This window comes from Schistocerca gregaria, chromosome 3 (genome assembly GCF_023897955.1).
Source record: "Schistocerca gregaria isolate iqSchGreg1 chromosome 3, iqSchGreg1.2, whole genome shotgun sequence".
Taxonomy (NCBI): domain Eukaryota; kingdom Metazoa; phylum Arthropoda; class Insecta; order Orthoptera; family Acrididae; genus Schistocerca; species Schistocerca gregaria.
Window position 1 is genome coordinate 306920601 of NC_064922.1, and position 16293 is coordinate 306936893.

At 42.5% G+C, this 16293-nt stretch overlaps 1 protein-coding gene across 1 annotated transcript in view; it reads right to left on the bottom strand.

Annotated features, from left to right (window-relative positions):
- The window catches only part of LOC126354901 (uncharacterized), a 365410-nt gene that overhangs the window by 263324 nt on the left and 85793 nt on the right, over positions 1 to 16293 (bottom strand). Inside the window, exon 6 of the mRNA XM_050004967.1 lies at positions 11244 to 11525. Coding sequence (XP_049860924.1) covers positions 11244 to 11525 — 282 coding nt within the window. The remainder of the gene's footprint in view (positions 1 to 11243; positions 11526 to 16293) is intronic.

The window sequence follows — 16293 nt, forward strand, 5'->3', positions numbered from 1 at the left end:
ATCACTGCGTTTTGAGAATAAGAGAAACTGCATTCATGGCCACAAGAAGGAGTTGATTTGCCGTGTGCTTAGCGCCGCGGGCAGTGGTTGTCAGATGGCAAAGCCGTTGGCGAGCTGTCGCAGTGAATGACTGTATGGGCCGTCGCAAGCATTTGATTTTGAGATCATTCGCACGAAACGGTTCAAGATTTTAATCAAATTGCTGATCAGGCAGCACTATTAATATTATGTTAGTCGCGCCATTTTCCTCCTATCTGCACCTGTGAGGCGCTTCATCAGTTCCTATCAGTAAAAATAATTCCCAAGCGACCGCGCGCTTGGCAAACTCATGGATAGAGTATGAAATGACAAATTTAATTAAATATTGAACTTTAATACATTTGAAAGTGAAAAACGTAGTCACGCAGTAAGTGATTAGGTATGCTACGCGTATGAACCTCCCCATGAACCATGGACCTTGCCGTTGGTGGGGAGGCTTGCGTGCCTCAGAGATACAGATGGCCGTACCGTAGGTGGAACCACAACGGAGGGGTATCTGTTGAGAGGCCAGACAAACGTGTGGTTCCTGAAGAGGGGCAGCAGCCTTTTCAGTAGCTGCAGGGGCAACAGTCTGGATGATTGACTGATCTGGCCTTGCAACATTAACCAAAACAGCCTTGCTGTGCTGGTACTGCGAACGGCTGAAAGCAAAGGGAAACTACAGCCGTAATTTTTCCCGAGAGCATGCAGCTTTACTGTATGGTTAAATTATGATGGCGTCCTCTTGGGTAAAATATTCCGGAGGTAAAATAGTCCCCCATTCGGAACTCCGAGCGGGGACTACTCAGGAGGATGTCGTTATCAGGAGAAAGAAAACTGGCGTTCTAAGGGTCGGAGCGTGGAATGTCAGATCGCTTAATCGGGCAGGTAGGTTAGAAAATTTAAAAAGGGAAATGGATAGGTTAAAGTTAGATATAGTGGGAATTAGTGAAGTTCTGTGGCAGGAGGAACAAGACTTTTGGTCAGGTGAATACAGGGATATAAATACAAAATCAAATAGGGGTAATGCAGGAGTCGGTTTAATAATGAATAACAAAATAGGAATGCGGGTAAGCTACTACATACAACATACTGAACGCATTATTACGGCCAAGATAGACACGAAGTCCACGCCTACTACAATAGTACAAGTTTATATGTCAACTAGCTCTGCAGATGACGATGAGGTTGATGAAATGTATGATGAGATAAAAGAAATTATTCAGGTAGTGAAGGGAGGCGAAAATTTAATAGTCATGGGTGAATGGAATTCGATAGTAGGAAAAGGAACAGAAGGAGATGTAGTAGGTGGATATGGAATGGGGGTAAGAAATGAAAGAGGAAGCCGACTGGTAGAATTTTGCACAGAGCATAACTTATTAATAGCTAACACTTGGTTGAAAAATCATGAAAGAAGGTTGTACACATGGAAGAAGCCTGGAGGTACTAGGATAGTGTCAGATACATTATATAATGGTAAGACAGAGATCTAGCAACCAGGTTTTAAATTGTAAGACATTTCCAATCTATTGGTTGTGAACTGTAGATTAAAACTGAAGACACTGCAAAAACGTGGGTATTTGAGAAGACAGGACCTGGAAAATCTGAATAAACCAGAGGTTGCAGAGAGCTTCAAGGAGCGCATTAGGTAACGATTGACAAGAATGGGGGAAAGAAATACAGTAGTGAAGGTAGCAAAGGATCAAGTAGGTAAAAAGACGAGGGCTAATAGAAATTCTTGGGTAACAGAAGAAATATTGAATTTCACTGATGAAAGGAGAACATATAAAAATGCAGTAAATGAAGCAGGCAAAAAGGAATACAAACGTCTCAAAAATGAGGTCGACAGGAAGTGCAAAATGGCTAAGCAGGGATGGCTAGAGGACAAATGTAAGGATGTAGAGGCTTATCTCACTAGCGGTAAGATAGATACTGCCCAAAGGACAATTAAAGAGACCTTTAGAGAAAAGAGCTCAGATGGAAACCCAGTTCTAAGCAAAGAAGGGAAAGCAGAAAGGTGGAAGGAGTATATAGAGGGTCTATACAAGGGCGATGTTCTTGAGGACAATATTATGGAAATGGAAGAGTATGTAGATTAAGATGAAATGGGAGATATGATACAGCGTGAAGAGTTTGATAGAGCACTCAAAGACCTAAGTCGAAACATGGGCCCAGGAGGAGACAACATTTCATTAGAACTACTGACAGCCTTGGGAGAGCCAGGCCCAACAAAACTCTACCATCTAGTGAGCAAGATGTATGAGACAGGGGAAATGCCCTCAGACTTCAAGAAGAATATAATAATTCCAACCCCAAAGAAAGCAGGTGTTGACAGATGTGAAAATTACCGAACTGTCAGTTTAATAAGCCACGGCTGCAAAATACTAAAACGAATTCTTTACAGGCGAATGGAAAAACTGGTAGAAACGGATCTCGGGGAAGATCATTTTGGATTCCGTAGAAATGTTGGAACAGGTGAGACAATACTGATCCTACGACTTATCTTAGAAAATAGATTAAGGAAAGGCAAACCTACGTTTGTAGCATTTGCAGACTTAAAGAAAGCTTTTGACAATGTTGACTGGAATATTCTCTTTCAAATTCTGAAGGTGGCAGGGGTAAAGTACAGAGAGCGAAAGGCTATTCACAATTTGCACAGAAACCAGATGGCAGTCATAAGAGTCGAGGGGTATGAAAGGGAAGCAGTGGTTGGGAAAGGAGTGAGACAGGGTTGTAGCCTCTCCCCGATGTTATTCAATCTGTATATTGAGCAAGCAGTAAAGGAAACAAAAGAAAAATTCGAAGTAGGAGTGGAATCCATGGAGAAGAAATAAAAACACTGAGGTTCATTGCAGTATCTTAAAAGGAGTATATAAAATGAAAATCAACAAAAGCAAAACGAGGATAATGGAATGTAGTCGAGTTAAGTCGGATGATGCTGAGGGAATTAGATTAGGAAATGAGAGACTTAATGTAGTAAAGGAGTTTTGCTATTTGGGGAGCAAAATAACTCAAGATGGTCGACGTAGAGAGGATATAAAATGTAAACTGGTAATGGCAAGGAAAGCGTTTCTGAAGAAGAGAAATTTGTTAACATCGAGTAAAAATTTAAGTGTCAGGAAGTCGTTTCTGAAAGTATTTGTTTGGAGTGTAGCCATGTATGGAAGTGAAACGTGGACGATAAATAGTTTGGACAAGAAGAGAATAGAAGCTTTCGAAATGTGATGCTACAGAAGAATGCTGAAGATGAGATGGATAGATCACGTAACTAATGAGGAGGTACTGGATAGAATTGGGGAGAAGAGGATTTTGTGGCACAACTTGACTATAAGAAGGGGTCGGTTGGTAGGGCATATTCTGTGGCATCAAGGGATCACCAATTTAGTATTGGAGGGCCGCGTGATTGGTAAAAATCGTAGAGGAAGACCAAGTGATGAATACACTAAACATATTCAGAAGGGTGTAGGTTGCAGTAGGTACTGGGAGATGAAGAAGCTTGCACAGAATATAGTAGCATGGAGAGCTGCATCAAACCAGTCTCTGGACTTAAGACTACAACAAACAATAACAAAAACGCATCTGAAGTGAAGCAGATCGCAGCCGAAGGAATGCTGCTCTCGAGTGCAACGGAAGTTAGGAGGCTTTACCACTGATCGTGTCAGTGGTGCCAAATGTAAAGAATAAAAGAAAAATTGCACCTGCGAGGTACGCGCCACTGACGGAAGGATAAAAGCAGCGGCATATAGTATACGGGGAAATCAAAAAGTTTCTCTTTCAGGGCGTTGTTGCAGCGTATGTGCAACGTAGTGCGATTCCGGTGTGAGTATATAGCCACGGACATGTAGGTAAGGGATCAGTGTGGCATTCGTATCTTTCCACGGTGCGTGCGGCAAATGTGGAAACTATGGCGACATTATTACCAAATGCGTCAAAACGGAACCAACGTCCTGTTACTCTTTCCGGGGCTGCAGAAGGACAAACAATGGTAGACATCCATGGGAGAATGAAGCAAGTGTGCGGGCTAGCATGTCTGTCGAGAACCACTGTTGTGGAATGGTACGCCAAATTGTGTGCTGGGTGCTGCTACTTAATGACAACGCACGTTCCCATATCGCAAATGTCGTAACGCAGAAGTTACGCCAACTCAAGTGGAATACACTCGAGCAGCCTCCCTATAGTCCTAATAGTTTCCCTTACGATGATCACGCCTTCGGTCTCTTAGGAAAGGCCTCGAAGGGTGAACGAGTCCTGCCGGACGAAGATCTGCAACAGTTAGTTAGGGGCTTCTTGAAGCAACAGGACACAGTGTTTTACAAACGGGTATCGACAGCCCGGTGCGTCGATGGGATGATTGTCTCAATGCTCACGGCGATTTTGCCCGATTAGCATACCGATTCTGTACTGTACGGCATTCGAAGGAAAGTTTTTATCGCCCCTTAGTTTTAATGTAGCGAGGAAATGAAGGGGCGATAAAAATATCAATAAATGATTATTATCAATCGGAAACTTCGAGTAGGATACTTAAATACAATTTCGCGATGTGCACCGAATCCTGCTACAGGACAAGAAAGAAAGAAATTCGATTACGCTAATCTTACTTTTGTTAATGTTCATCTTTTTTTTTCCCAGACAGCAGCAATTTCATTCAAATGTTCTTTCTAGTACTTTGCCGACTCTGACAAAATTACAATGTCATTATCAAATGTCAACGTTTTTGTATCCTCTCCCTGAACTTTAATTACGAGGGCGGACTGAAAAGAAATGCACTCGATTTTTTTATTCTGTTCCTAATATCGTCTGACGTAGTCATGCACATTATTTGGTCGACTTTCCCGCCTCGCTGACGCGAATTGTAACCGTCTTCCGCTAGAGGACTCCGAATTGGAGCGTGTAGCATGGCGGTGTCTAACGTAACTATTTCGGTGAGGTAATAGCTGTGTACTGTGATGATTGTATCGACATCAGTAATATGCGTCGTTGGACTGTTTAGTTCTCATAATGAAGGAAACAGTCCATACTAGTCCCGAATTGGCACAATCCGAGTTACATTTGTCTCCAAAACTTAAAATACAGCTTCGATTTTTTTTTTTTTTTTTTTTTTTTTTTTTTTTTTTTTTTTTTTTTTTTGATAGCGATGCAGCGGTGAAAGCAGAAGTGCGACTGTGATTCCGTCCACAAACTCAAACATTCTATACTGACTCTATCAACAAACTGGCCTGTCATTGGGAGACATGTTTTCCTCAAAATGGTCACTATTTTGAGAAATAAATGTGTAGGCATGAAGAATAAAGATGTAGAATATTAAAAAAGTTTCTTTTATTTCAAAAGCTTAAAGGGTTTTCACCTGAAAAAAATTCGGAGCCATTTGTTTTCAGCACGTCCTCGTACCTTCCCCAATTTCCCTTTGTTTCCTTTAGTGCTTGCACAATGTACACACTGAATACATGAGGAATGTCCTACAAACCTGCCTCACTCCTTTCTCAAGGAAAGCTTTCCTTCGATGTCCTTTCACCCTTACAACTGCAACCTGGTTTCTGTACACACTGCAAATTACTTTTCAATGCCTGTATTTTTGCCCATGCTACCTTCAAAATTTCAAAGAGTGTACTCCAATCATCAGTTGCATAGGTCCACATCTTTATGTTAATATTAATGCTCCATAATTCAGTCTTTCGAGAAATACAGAACCGTACGAAACGAGAGTGTAATGGAAGGGACGATATAGACTTTGTCACTAACATAAATCATGGCAGTGAAATCGCGTTTTCGTGTCAGTCGTTACTATGGAGTGAACGCAGTAAGAAAGGTCAAACTGGAGGCATTACCTCAAATGGCATAAAGGAGCTATAGCGTTTGGATGTGCCCATGGCCACAGTGTGAATGAAGTTTCCCAGTTTGTTGGTGTTAATTTTTTAATTTTTTTTAAAATTGTGTAGATGAGAATCGGTTACTGATCCAACAGGAACTGCTGATGTCAGTGAACACTGGTCCATCTCAACCAGTTTTTGAACGAACACTGGGAACGGAGTTGCTATTTGAAATCAGATACTTCCCAGGTCATAGCTCACAGCGGCACATACACACACCAAAAAAAGTCTTGCATCACCTCGGTTTCGAGAGTTGCGGAAGCTGTACAGAAAATTGGGATAGAGATATACATAAACATAATTTCCGCCATTTTTATTGCTCACGAAAGCCACACATTGCGTGTTGTACCACCATACAACGAGACCTTCAGATGTGGTGGTCCAGATTGCTGTACACACCGGTACCTCTAATACCCAGTGGAACGTCTTCTTGCATTGATGCATGTCTGGCATACTATCCACAAGTCCATCAAGACACTGCAGGTCCAGATTGTCCCACTCATCAACGGCGATTCGGCGTAGATCCCTCACAGTGGTTCGTGGGACACGTCGTCCATAATCAGACATTTTCAATCTATCCCAGGCATGTTAGATAGGTTTCATGTCTGAAGAACATGCTGGCCACTCTGGTCGAGCTACGTCGTTATCCTGAAGGATATCATTCACAAGATGTGTACGATGGGGGCGCGAACTGTCGTTCATGAAGACGAATGCCTCACCAATATGCTGCCGAAATGGCCGCATTATCCGCCGGATGATGGCATTAACGTATCCTACAGCCGTTACGGCGACTTCCATGACCAACAGCGGCGTACGTCGGCCCGACATAATGCCTCCCCAAAGCAGCAGGGAACCTTCACCTTGCTGAACTCGCTGCACAGTGCGTCTAAGGTGTTCAGGCAGACCGGGTTGCCTCCAAACACGTCTCCGACAATTGTCTGGTAGAAGGCATATGCGACACTCATCGGTGAAGAGAACGTGATGCCAATCCTGAGTGGTCCATTCGGCATGTTGTTGGGCCGATATGTACACTCCGAGACGCCTGTACACTTCCCTTGTTGAGAGCCCTTCCTGGCAAGAAGTAACAACGCGGACGCGATCGAACCGCGGTATTGACAGTCTAGGCATGGTTGAACTACAGAGAACAGGTGCCGTGTACCTCCTTTCTGGTGGAATGACTGGAACTGATTGGCTGTCGGACTCCCTCCGTCTAATAGGCGCTCCTCATGAATGGTTGGTTAAATCTTTGGGCGGGTTTAGTGACATCTCTGAACAGTCAAAGGGTCACTCTCTGTTATTCAATGTCCACAGTCAACGTCTATCTTCAGGAGTTCTGGGAACCGAGATGATACAAAACTTTTTTGATGTGTGTATAAATGTACGAGGGTCAGTCAAAAAGTAATGCCTCCTATTTTTTTTTCTACGTTTAATTGTCAGGAAATTTAAATGCAATTACATAGGTTGAAAACCACAACATTGGGGATCATTTTGTCATTTTTCAATGCAATCTCCGCCCATCTCTACAGTTTTGGTCCATCTTTGAACAAGGGCATGTATCCCAGCACGGTAAAAATCACAGCTCTGCTTCCTAAGCCATTGACGCACGGATGTTTTGACGGCCTCCTCATCTTCAAAATGAATCCCACGATGAGTTTCTTTTAGTGGCCCGAACAGATGGAAGTCTGATGGTGCCAGGTCAGGGCGGTATGGGGGATGAGGCAAAACTTCCCATCCAATTTTGACAATCTCGTCAGAGGTGTGACGACTGGTGTGTGGTCTTGCATTGTCATGCAAAAGAAGAACATCTGCCATTGATTTTGTTGGGCGAACTCGATGAAGACGTGCTTTAAGTTTTTTGAGGGTTGTGACGTATTGAACAGAATTTATTGTGCATCCCTGCTCCAAAAAATCAACCAGAATCACACCCTCTGTATCCCAGAAAACTGTTGCCATAACTTTCCCTGCCGATCGCACAGTTTTGAATTTTTTCTTCCTCGGCGAGCTTGTGTGACGCCACTCCATTGACTGCCTCTTTGATTCGGGTTCAAAAACATGCACCCATGTTTCGTCCCCGGTCACAATTTTTTTCAGAAACTCATCTCCCTCCAAACGGAAGCGCTGCAAGTGTTGGGAGGCTATTGTTTTCCTTGCCTCTTTATTCTGATCGGTTAACATTCTTGGAACCCACCGTGCACAAACTTTTGAGTACCCCAATTGTTAATAATCGTGATCACACTGCCTTTACTAAGAGAAATAATGCGACACACTTCATCTGCAGTCACCCGATAGTCACCACGTATGATGTCATCAACTTGCTGAATGTTGTGTGGAGTCACTGCACTCACCGGCCTGCCGCTCCGCTTTTCGTCAGTCAACGGTGTTTGCCCTTCAGCTTCCTTACAACGACGAACCCATCGTCTAACAGTGCTGACATCCACTGTCACAACACTATACACCTTCTTCAGTCTTTCATGAATGCGTATGGGCGTTTCACCTTCTGCATTCAAGAATTCAATCACACAACGCTGTCTCAAACGAACATCGATGTCGGCCATCTTACAAACTTCTGCTGTGCTGCGACCTGTTGACACAGAAAGTTACTACTGCAGTGGATTGCAGAAGAAGGTTTGAGGAATGGCGCCAAATTCAAATTTTTCACTTAACTTAATTTTTTTAAGTAGAAAAAAAATGGGAGGCATTACTTTTTGACCGACCCTCGTACTTCCTCAGTCAAACAATTCAGGAACTGGATTATGGCTGGCTGGAGGTACGTAGCGAATTATAATTTTAACTTTTTACAAATGATGCGAAGCATCGAAAGCACTGACGGCCGAATGAGACGTTTAACCTTTAGTGTACTGTTTGTGTAGTTAAAGGCTCGAGGTGGTTGTGTAATGTCTTGATTGTGTTTTTCATATCACGACTTAGGGCCCCTCATTCAGGTTATCGAGAACATGAACTGCGATGTTTATTTTACATTCTCGATAACCAGATGCTGCTCAGTCATCTACATCTTCATAGTGAGTACGATGTGGACACTCCTGTCTTCCAAGATGCCAACAACTATCTACGCACGGTTGCAGGGTTGCACGCATACTTTCTTGTTTGAGGAACATTGAGGCATAATATCACACCTTGACTGGCCCAGTAAATTATTCGATTTAAATTCCAGAGAACTTACCGGGAGGTTTTAATTGAAGTGGAGCTACTCACAGAGGTCTAGCGTGGATTGTAATTATTGTATGGCAGCGAAACTTGATAGATATGCTACTGCGTCAGTGCGGAACCTATGTACTCTGGAAAAAATTAGTTCCAGTTTTCGCCACCAAGAGCAAATCTAACGACGTAAGTGGAAGAAAGACGCATAGAAATTTTTACATATATACTCGATTAGAAACAGGACATGGGTAGAAAGGATCAAACAAGCGAGAAAGACAAAATGTTGATTTTATTATTAATCGCCGCTTACACGATTTGTTCAATATCAGCACCAGAGCCGTCGGCGGGATGCTCTACAGCGCCAGATTTGCACCTGATTGCCAGAATTGGAACTAATTTTTTTCCAGCGCGAATCGGTTTGCATTAGCACATTAGAATGTCTACCAAGTTTCGCTGCCATACGATAGTTACAGCGCACAGTGGATATCGGTTGTTAGCTGCGATTTAACTATAACCACTCGGTGTATGGGACTATTTTTAACAACAGGTGGAACGTAGCTTTCAAAATCCTCGCAATCTGGTAGCTGTAGGGGATCCGTCAAATAATAAATGAGAGGCTTGAGCTAGATATGGCCTACTGGAAGAAACTTGTGGACCCTCTTTCGCCGAGCTGAAGCAACTCAAAGGAAGGCCTCGTCGCTTGTTCGTGACGTCACGTCAGCTAGAAACGGCGAACGCCAGGTCTGTTGCAGGCTCTCATAATGGTGGTGTCTCCCCCTCTGACACAGGAAAATGTGAAACTATTGGCGGTAGTTGACCAACACACATTGTTTTGAGAGATTTCTGCAATCAATTAATTGTGCAATTCATTACACTTCTTAACAGATAGTGTACTCCTGAAGTTAAATTTCCACCTGTTTTGCCGGCCGCGGTGGTCTCGCGGTTCTAGGCGCGCAGTCCGGAACCGTGCGACTGCTACGGTCGCAGGTTCGAATCCTGCCTCGGGCATGGATGTGTGTGATGTCCTTAGGTTAGTTCGGGTTAAGTATTTCTAAGTTCTAGGGGACTGATGACCACAGCAGTTGAGTCCCATAGTGCTCAGAGCCATTTGAACCATTTGAACCATCCACCTGTTTTAAGGATTGACATACAAAAACAACTTCATGGTCCAGCAGCAACAGAATTCGTGCTTCTTTACCCTTATTTGTAAATCTGAAGAAGTTACGTTTGTACTGGGTTGCTTTTACAAAAAACTGTGAACATATTGGTGCTCTTCTTTAGGTATCTTGGTTGACCTTGTGGTGAGGAGCACTGAATGTTAATGAAATATCTTGCGATTGTACACGTTGGGGGAGGGAGTGGGGGACACAAGAAGAGGCAAAAGAGAGATACTTGTTTCATCAAATAAAATTCTTTTATCTTATAAAGTTTGCCCTTTCATTTTCAAGAGGGGAATATTTATCTTTTCTAATGTGCATGTTTAAAAAAGTTTAAGCTCAGCAGTATTTTCGATGTATGAAACTATTTGTTTCCTGTTTAGAATCACTTTCGTTGAAAACGACTGTAATATAATGACTGGCAACAGTTGGACATTTACACATGTAAATTAGTTCACATTTCCAGTGGCGATGTCAAACGAAAATAAATAAATAAAAAAAGGAACGAGTTCATTGTAAGGGGGTTGGGGTAAGTTTCGATAACAAAATGGATCAAGTAAATATAATTTCTTAGATTTAAAATTTCCGAAGCTTACAATGGCGCAAAGCATCTTCTCATATTGTTCTACGTTTGTTTCGACATGATTCAGTAATACAGAACTATGATCTTCATTTGTAGCTTTACGATAGTAAGAAAATCTTTCATCTAAATAAAACTGCAAAATCCAAAAAATACCAAACAGTTTGTCCAAAAATAAGAGACATAGTGATAAGCACGCCCAGGCGTTTCTGCCTGCAACAGACCTGGCGTTCGCCGTGCCTAGCTGACGTGACGTCACCAACAAGCGCCGAGGCCTTCCTTTGAGTCGGTGTTGGCTGAAGCCTCTAGCCGGTGTTTCGCAGTAATAGCGTGACATTTCTTCCTGGTGACTATTTTTTGTGCGCTGTGCTTACATGAATAGAAGAGCTGCCTCGCAACGTATTTCTTTAAAAATTTACCATTAGTGTAAGTCTCAGAAAGTACAATTGTCAACTCACTCACCTTGCGGAGAGCGTCCCCCCGCAGACGGTGTTCATTGTCGGTGGGTAGCACGCGCAGTTGGATGAGGCAGATCTTGGCGGCTTTCTCGACGCAGGTGTGCGCCTCTCGGGAGGTATAGGCGATAATCTTCTGCAGTGCAGCGCAGTCGACGTCCAGGTCGTCGCCGTGCCGGTTCTTCCTGAGGCTGCTTAGGCTGTGATCTAGTCTGTCCTCACGCAAGAACTGCGTGGCGGCGTGCCTCGCAGCCATCATTGCAACAAGGATGGCGTCGCTCTCGGACGGCTGCAGCAACAAAAACTGTCATCCTATCAGGGGTCGGACGCTGCGCCTAAACCGCATGCTGAAATAACAATAATAAACTGCGATTCGTCTTCAAAATAATCTTCAAATCATAATACACTTCTGAAACGTTCCTAAATCGGCTGAAAACTGGGTATTTGGAATTGTGAAGGCATTGCTAATTACGCATATCAATTTTTTTCGTGATTTTCATTAGATTTCTATTCTTTTTCTTTTGTTCATATGGGCATTTCTAATTGTGATTATGTAACATTCTACTGTGGTTTTTATATGTAAAGATGTAATTGTGATTATTTCGTTTGCCAATGGATAAATATGTTTCTTGCTTTGTACCTGTGGTAAAGTCTGTAAAGTTCCCTTTTGGAATATTATTAATTGTGAAAAATGCAGTCAATAACACTTATAAAGATTTATGTAATTTACGATAACGATATAACATCGACAGGATGTTACAAAAAGGTACGGCCAAACTTTCAGGAAACATTCCTCACACATAAATAAAGAAAAGATGTTATGTGGACATGTGTCCGGAGACGCTTAATTTCCATGTTAGAGCTCATTTTAGTTTCGTCAGTATGTACTGTACTTCCTCGATTCCAACGTGATCAAATTGTAAATTTTCACAATCAACATGTGTGGGTTGACGAGAATCCGCACGTAATTGTGCAATCACGTCATCGCCACAGATTGTCTGTGAACGTTTGGGCAGGCATTGTTCGTGATGATTTGATTGGGTCCCATGTTCTTCCAACTACGCTCAATGGAGCACGTTATCATAATTTCATACGGGATACTCTACCTGTGCTGCTAGAACATGTGCCTTTACAAGTACGACACAACATGTGGTTCATGCACGATGGAGCTCCTGCACATTTCAGTCGAAGTGTTCGTACGCTTCTCAACAATAGATTCAGTGACCGATCGATTCGTAGAGGCGGACCAATTCCATTGCCTCCAAGCTCTCCTGACCTCAACCCTCTTGACTTTCATTTATAGGGGCATTTGAAAGCTCTTGTCTACGTAACCCCGGTACAAAATGTAGAGACTCTTCGTGCTCGTATTGTGGACGGCTGTGATACAATACGCCATTCTCCACGGCTGCATCAGCGCATCAGGGATTCCATGCGACGGAGGGTGGATGCATGTATCCTCGCTAACGGAGGACATTTTGAGCATTTCCTGTAACAAAGTGTTTGAAGTCACTGGTACGTTCTGTTGCTGTGTGTTTCCATTCCATGATTAATGTCATTTGAAGAGCAGTAATAAAAGGAGCTCAAACATGGAAAGTAAGCGTTTCCGGACACATGTCCACATAACATATTTTCTTTCTTTGTGTGTGCGTAATGTTTCCTGAAAGTTTGGCCATACCTTTTTGTAACACCCTGTATAGACAGGGGACAGCGGTAGTGATATCGGTAGTCGAAAGGTTGTTGTGTAGTAGAGGGGATGGTGGATGGTGTGTCTGCGCGGAAAAATAGTACTGTGTTTTATGAAAAGCGTACGCAATTGTATGAACAGTGATACCGAACTATCAGATTGTTAATTCTCTTTACCGCTGCGGTATGTAATGCCATCGCCAGCGAACTTTAAGAGCAAATAAACCGGAGTGTGAAAGTGCCGCTAACAATACTTTGTTGTGGCCGACACGAATAGTGCTTTTATTCGAATGAAATTTGCTGATATTGGTTTTGGGTGGTGGAACTGTTGTCTATCACATTCTATCAAGCCGTGAAAGTGAAGACTTTAATTAACTGTGCAATATAAATGACTTTCAGTGACGTTGTCGACGTTTGAAATGCGAGAACAAAGTGGACATTGTTTACGGTGTGCTTCACACACGAGAACAATTCTATGAACTGTGTATTTGTGGCTAAGGCTATATGAATGTGACGAACTGTGCAATTATGGACGATAGCGTGACGCACAGTGCATAAAGTGTAAAAACCAGCGATGTCTACGTAATGTACTTTGAAAGAGAGGACATGTCAACAACGGTCGTATACTGGCGTCTTGTGGTTTGTTAATCACCACGGGGTTAATGATACAGCTGTGCCGGAACTTTATTTGCGTTTCGCCGGAGAAGATTAACCAGCGGATCTGCCTGTATCCTGCTCTCGTCATCGTAACCCGCCGACATCGTGCTGCCCAACGCAACGCTTCTTATGCAACAAAAAGTTAAGAGATTTCGCCGAACGCTATCCCCTGACATAGAAACTTTCTTTCTCTATTAAAAGTATAAGAATTACAGACTCTATTCAAATAAATTCTTTGTTTAGTTAATTTTTCCTTTCTGCTAACGAAAATAAAATTACAATCAGTGAATTAAAAGTTGCCTGGTAGTCATTGTTGAAACACCAGTAAATATAAACTGCTTCCTCTCATTAGAACTGATTCTCCTTGCATGTCAAAATTATTGTAGTTACTTTATGTAGTTTTATGTATTGTTATGACACCAGATATGTGACAGTGACTAAAGAGTATTTTGTTGCCTAATATGGCGTCGCGCGAAAATTACGGCGACCGCTATAATTGCTTGCGTTCTAACCAATAACGTAAAAGCTGCTACTCCTGTATTGGTGCATTTCCTGACGTGAGCGTGAATTATAAATGTCAGCCGTCAAATCACGTAGGGACTGTTTACCCAGTAATAAAAGTTTTTGATATTGTATTGCTACGAGACGTAGTATTAAGAGACACTGGTTATACTCAAAAGTGGGTAGATGTATGGTGAAACCCCCAGTGTTCATGCAATTATTAACAGTATTGTGTGTGATTCACGAAATTTTGTCACTTTTTCTAATTCCTTTCAGATATTGTCTTAGATGTGTTTGAAGTTTCAGAGAATATACAAGGTGTTACAAAAAGGTACGGCCAAACTTGTGGAATACATTCCTCACACACAAAGAAAGAAAACATGTTATGTGGACATGTGTCCGGAAACGCTGACTTTCCATGTTAGAGCTCATTTTATTACTTCTCTTCAAATCACATTAATCATGAAATGGAAACACACAGCAACAGAATGTACCAGCGTGACTTCAAACACTTTGTTATAGGAAATGCTCAAAATGTCCTCCGTTAGCGAGGATACATGCATCCACCCTCCGTCGCATGGAATCACTGATGCGCTGATGCAGCCCTGCAGAATGGCGTATTGTATCACAGCCGTCCCCAATACGAGCACGAAGAGTCTCTACATTTGGTACCGGGGTTGCGTAGACAAGAGCTTTCAAATGCCCCCATAAATGAAATCAATACGGTTGAGGTCAGGAGAGCGTGGAGGCAATGGAATTGGTCCGCCTCTACGAATCGATCGGTCACCGAATCTGTTGTTGAGAAGCGTACGAACACTTGGACTGAAATGTGCAGGAGCTCCATCATGCATGAACCACATGTTGTGTCGCACTTGTAAAGGCACATGTTCTAGCAGCACAGGTAGAGTATCCCGTATGAAATCATGATAACGTGCTCCATTGAGCGTAGGTGGAAGAACATACTGACGAAACTAAAATGAGCTCTAACATGGAAATTAAGCGTTTCCGGACACATGTCCACATAACATCTTTTCTTTATTCGTGTGTGAGGAATGTTTAAGTTTGGCCGTACCTTTTTCTAACACCATGTATATACAATTTTGTCGGTTCAGGTTAATTTCAGAGCAGTTTCTCGTGAATATTAGAGTTTTCAGATCATAAACAAAGTGGGATCGTGACCAATTGAGAAGTATAACAAAGATTGTGGTTTTCCAACTAGAATTTTGGACGACTTCACAGTTCATATTTCGATAATTATTTTTCCTGTGGGTTGAGGTCATCACAGAATCTGCCTCAAGATTGATGACATGCGGCTTTGGCTAGCAGGCGAAAGACGAAGAGTAGTATGCTTTACGACTCAGAAGGTTGCTAATCGTAGGCCATTCACACAAGGGGGTACCAAAAACGAACTTGGACTGGTAGTTGGTCTAAACCGCTGACTAGTTACTGACTGGATTCAACGCAGTTCCGCACACGCCGCTTCTCTGTACAGACGGAAACTAATGGTGATATGAATGGCTGACAGGTTGTCGATAGATGTCAACGCAATTCCCCACATGATAGTACTCTATAGAGACGGAAACTGGCAGGTGATCTGACTCGCTGACGGGATGGCAACGTAGTTCGGCAATCGATGCTACTCTGTGGAGACGGAAATTGGTAGGTGGCGTATTGTATATCGGATGGATGGCAAAACAGTTCCGCACACGACATTACTCTGAAAAGACGAAAGCAACATTTCATGAATGTGGGCTTGGGGAACAGAGAGTACTACTTGTTACACTCGGGATTTCGAGTACGGGTTCAAGTTTTGTGGTAGATACGGCAGTATTATTTTACAGACGAATACAAAAGTGAAGGAGACTCTATACATGGTTAAAAACGAAAGCTGCAGATTACTTGTAGTAGTGATGGGACTGCAACAGACTTAATTGGAATTCATAGCATTTTATAAAAAGAGTAAAGAGTTCAATAGCGCTTTAAAACAACAGATTCCACCATAACGTAGAGAAACACGAGCATGAGAGACTGTCTTGCTGCAAAGGAATAGAATTACACTGAAGTAAGAAAGCGTTTATTTAAGTTATACATGCAGTAAATAAGTACTTCTATCACCTTACAATTCGTAATTGCAGCCACTTTTTCACATTCAGACAAAAATATGATCTCACACTACGGCCCAAGAGGAATAAAAGAACTTCCCGATGTGAATCACA